The 4805-nt window shown below is 55.1% G+C and overlaps 1 protein-coding gene across 1 annotated transcript; it reads left to right on the top strand.

Annotated features, from left to right (window-relative positions):
• The first annotated feature begins 3020 nt into the window (after positions 1-3020).
• Positions 3021-4169, top strand: ID1 (inhibitor of DNA binding 1, HLH protein). Its single transcript, XM_040247606.1, has 2 exons — positions 3021-3555; positions 3713-4169. Exons 1-2 carry the CDS (start codon positions 3133-3135, stop codon positions 3752-3754), a joined length of 465 nt encoding a protein of 154 aa, XP_040103540.1. The 5' UTR covers positions 3021-3132; the 3' UTR covers positions 3755-4169.
• Positions 4170-4805: the final 636 nt, after the last annotated feature.

Genomic DNA, 4805 nt, shown 5'->3' with positions numbered 1-4805 from the left:
GTGTCAGACTTTATTTCTAGGGACTCCAAAATCACTGCAGATGGTGATTGCAGCCATGAAATTAAAAGACATTTACTCCTTGGAAGGAAAGGAGTGACCAACCTAGACAGCATATTAAAAAGCAGAGACATTACTTTGCCAGCAAATGTCCGTCTAGTCAAGGCTATGGTTTTTCCAGTGGTCATGTATGGATGTGAGAGTTGGACTGTGAAGAAAGCTGAGCACCGAAGAATTGATGCTTTTGAACTGTGGTGTTGGAGAAGACTCTTGAGAGTCCCTTGGACAGCAAGGAGATCCAGCCAGTCCATCCTAAAGGAGATCAGTCCTGGGTGTTCATTGGAAGGACTAATGCTGAAGCTGAAACTCCAATACTTTGGCCACCTCATGAGAAGAGTTGACTCATTGGAAAAGACTCTGATGCTGGGAGGGATGGGGGCTGGAAGAGAAGGGGACGACAGAGGATGAGATGGCTGGATGGCATCACCGACTCAATGCACATGAGTTTGGGTGAACTCCGGGAGTTGGTGGTGGACAGGGAGGTCTGGTATGCTGCGACCCATGGGGTCGCAGAGTCAGACACGACTGAGCGACTGACTTGAACTGAGTTGAACTGAATGAATAAATATTCTAATTTCCTCTGGTTGGTCCTTCCAATTCTTTAGCAATTCTTTTGCACAGCAAAATGTTCTCTCCAATCATTAGAGGGGGTTCCAGGTGGCACAGTGATAAAGAATCTGCCTGCCAATGCAGGAGACACAGTTTGGTCCCTGGGTCAGGAAGATGCCCTGGAGTAGGAAATGGCAACCAGGTCCAGTATTCTTGCCCGGAAAACCCCATGGACAGAGGGCTACAGTCCATGGGGTCACAAACAGTCGGATAGGACTGAATCACTGAGAACACACACACACACAAGACCTAGGGAGTTGGGAGAGTTTGGTAGTGGTGGTGGTGCTGGTGGTGGTCGGGTGTTAAGGGGATGGATGGAGGAGTCCAGTTAATTAATTAGTGATCTGTCTCCTTTGAAGCTGGTCTCGGGGATCAGTTTTCCCGGTTTCCAGATGTGGAGGCAGGGGGCCGGTTTATCGGCCCCTCCCCCCCCAAACAGTGGGAAGAGAAAACTTGCTGATACTTAGTGAATTAATTGCAGGGGGAGAAGGGGCCATAACATCATCCTCTGCTTTGTGAGCACAGAGTTTTAGCCTGGTTTACGCTGTGTGACTTAGGGGGCCTATTCTAAGCCTCAGTTTCCCCTCCTCTAGCCTACTCAGGGTTCTTGAGGCCGACTGCCTACCCTGGCAGGAAGGCACTGCATGGCAATCAGGTGCCCTTGTTATCAAAATGCAGCCGTTACAACAGCTCAGGCTCCTGGGAAGCTTTTTGAGCCTCAGGTTCCTTCTTTGTATAAAGAAACCAAAGGTGTCTCTGGTAGCTCAGCCATAAAGAATCTGCCTGCCATGCAGGAGACCCCCAGTTCCATCCCTGGATGGGGAAGATCCCCTGGAGAAGGAAATGGCAATCCACTCCAGTATTCTTGCCTAGAAACTCCATGGGCAGAGGAGCCTAGCTGGCTACAGCTCATGGGGTCACAGAGAGTCCGACCCGACTTAGCAACAACAACATAAAGATGCCGGGATCGGGTAAGTTTGATAAAGCAAACTCTTCACACAGTGCCTGGCTGGAAGGGCATATTATTCTTACGAACGGAATAATTCATCACCTTTATCATTACCAAAATACCAGGCAGACATTAGGGCTCAGAGAAGGCCGGAGAGGGTTACTCAGCTAAATTCACCCAGCAGCAAAGTTGGAATCCGAAGTCTTTCCCCAGGCGGGAGCGGGGAACTAGAGAGGTGGGGAGGTGGGGCGGTGAAGAAACCTCTCAAGCAGCCCGAGCTGTGGGCCTGGTGGAGAGATTCCCAGGTGTGGGGCCGGGAGGTAAGGTGACCCTTGCTCAGCGACCGCGCCCGCGAGGAGCGCATTCCCAGGCTTCCCACTCGAGGTCTGCAGGTGACTGGCCGGGCTGGGGGTAGCTAGGGAGCGCTGAGGCCCGGTTTGCCGTCTCCATGGCGACCGCCCTCCCGGCGCCAGCCTGACAGCCCGTCCGGGTTTTATGAATGGGTGACGTCACGGGCCTGGCGTCTAACGGTCTGAGCAGCCTGTTCAGACGCTGACACAGAGCAGCCCCGGGAGTGGGGGGTTGGGGGAGGATGGGAGGGGGACGACGAGAGCTCCGCAGCTGCTGCGCCGTGGGAGGGAGACCCTGATCCCAGCGGTCTTTGGGGGAAAAAAGCCAAAAAGGGAGAAAAAAAATTTAATTACTTAATGATGCAGATTTGGGGCTGCAAATTCAGGGGAGAAATCAGGGAAGACAGCCCAATCTGGGTGCCTTTTTCTTGCTCAGGTCCCAGGGGCCCAAGCCTCCAGTAGTGAAGGAAGATTTTCCAGAATTAATTGCTCCCATCCTGAGGTGCCTGGGTAAGCCTGCCCGGTCCCAGGAACAGTCACCAGCAGCGTTCTCTGGGAATTGGGAAAGGAGAACACCCCCCGCCTCCCGGGGGTGGGCAGAGTGTAGAGGGCCAGCTTTAAATATCAGCTCAAATATTGGGAAGATCAGAGTCCCAAAGGTAATCTTCCAATAGGGTCCAGAAGCCCAGGCTGCTTCTCCATCGGGACCTCAGTTTCCCTCATCTGTAAAATGGGGCTGAAGAAATGAGAACATATCCCTGAGAAAACTGATTCTTGGAATCTTTTCGTGATCAGTAACAACCGGTTTCGCCTTCTGGGCAGCCCTCGTCTCCACTAGCCATCTTATCCCCCGCCTCCCACTTTCTCTGTTCGTGCGACTCAAGTCGCTTTTCCACGCGGGTGAGGGTGCTCTCTCTAGGGGAGCAGGAGGCAGGACCCAGAAGCCCTCCAAGCCACGCCTTTAAGCCTTCCATTGGCTGTTTTTGAACATCTGAGCCCGCCCCCCAACGAAGGGGCGGGGAGGCGCGCGGCATCTTTATAAAAGTCGGGTTGGGGTACTTGAGTTGCGCTTTTGCACTGCAGTCTTTTTTGCGTCCGCTCCTTTTCCCCCACTACCGGCGTCCTCTTCCTCCTCCGTCCTCTTCGTATTCTCCCGAAGCCGGCATCATGAAGGTCGCCAGTGGCAGCGCCGCGGCCGCCGCGGGCCCCAGCTGCTCGCTGAAGGCCGGCAAGACGGCGGGCGGCGCGGGCGAGGTGGTGCGCTGCCTGTCCGAGCAGAGCGTGGCCATCTCGCGCTGCGCGGGCGGCCCCGGGGCGCGCCTGCCGGCCCTGCTGGAGGAGCAGCCGGTGAACGTGCTACTTTACGACATGAACGGCTGCTACTCGCGCCTCAAGGAGCTGGTGCCCACCCTGCCCCAGAACCGCAAGGTGAGCAGGGTGGAGATCCTCCAGCACGTCATCGACTACATCTGGGATCTGGAGTTAGAGCTCAACTCGGAATCCCACGTCGGGACCCCCGGGGGCCGGGGGCTCCCCGCCCGGGCTCCTCTCAGCACTCTCAATGGCGAAATCGGCGCCCTGGCAGCAGAGGTGAGGTCCGAGTTGGAGATCACTTTTCTTCTACGGAAGGGGACACTTGAGGCTCAGAACGGGAGGGAGTGCTTGACCCTATAATCGCCCCATCCTTTCGGGCACCTAGGTGCTCAAGGATGCGATCGTTAAAAAAACAACTCTTCTCTTTTCACAGGCGGCGTGTGTTCCAGCGGACGACCGTATCTTGTGTCGCTGAAGCGCCGCCCTTGGGAGCCGGCAGACCCCAGCCCTCCAGGGGGCTAGAGGAATAAGTGCTCTCCGGTCCTTCCAGGCGCCTCGCCGGAGCTGGGGAGGAACAAGACCGATCGGCGGCCACCGGGGCGCTTGCAGGATCCAGCCCGGGTCTGGGGGACTGACAGGGCAGGCTGACCCTCACCCACCAGCCACCAGAGACTTGGGGGAGTCCCCCCTCGTGTGTTTCTATTTTTTGAAAAGCGGACATTTAAAAAATGGTCACGTTTGGTGCTTCTCAGATTTCTGAGGAAATTAATTGCTTTGTATTGTATATTACAATGATCACCGACTGAGAATATTGTTTTACAATAGTTCTGTGGGGTGTTGTTTTCTTTTTTGGTTGTTGTTATTAAACAAATACTTTAGATGGTGATAAAGCTGCAGTGACTTCTTGGATTGATGGGAGGGACCTGGGCTGGCGGTGACCCCTGACCCTTTTCACAGCTGCTGCTGGGGGAGGGGACGGGAAGGCCACATCTGGACGGTCGCTTTTACCGACCTGAAATGAGTGTTTCCGGTGTCTTTAAAATCTATTCTTCCCCCCACCCCGCCCCATCCCTGGCCATTTCCCGGCTCCCCAGTGTCATAAAATTAAATCCTTCAGACTTTTAAGGTTTCTCAAAGTGGTCCTGGGGCCATCTGGGTCACCTGGGGAGGTTGTCAAATGCAGATCAACCTGCCAAGGCCCCCTCTTGGGTTGAAGAGTATCAACAAGTTGGATACTTGGGAGAACCAGGTCACTGGACCTGCATGTTGGCTTAAATGGGGATAGTGAGAACCTCAGCTTGTCGGGGACAAGACTTCCAACTTGCCCCATTCCCCAGAAGGAGGCGCCTCCCCGCTGGGCCACCAAACCCTGGATCCCAGCAGGCTGCCCCAGGGCTTCAGCTTTGTCCAAGTGGGTGAGCAAGTTGGCAGGACCAGACCAGTCACAGCTGCTGGGCCACCTGCTCTTGGGTCTGGACTCTGCCCCCTCACCCTGGCCAGGCTGTGCCAGCAGCCCAGGGCTCCTG

Source organism: Oryx dammah, unplaced genomic scaffold (assembly GCF_014754425.2).
Source record: "Oryx dammah isolate SB20612 unplaced genomic scaffold, SCBI_Odam_1.1 HiC_scaffold_10, whole genome shotgun sequence".
NCBI classification, from domain to species: Eukaryota; Metazoa; Chordata; class Mammalia; order Artiodactyla; family Bovidae; genus Oryx; species Oryx dammah.
This window is presented reverse-complemented; position numbering and strand designations above follow the sequence as displayed.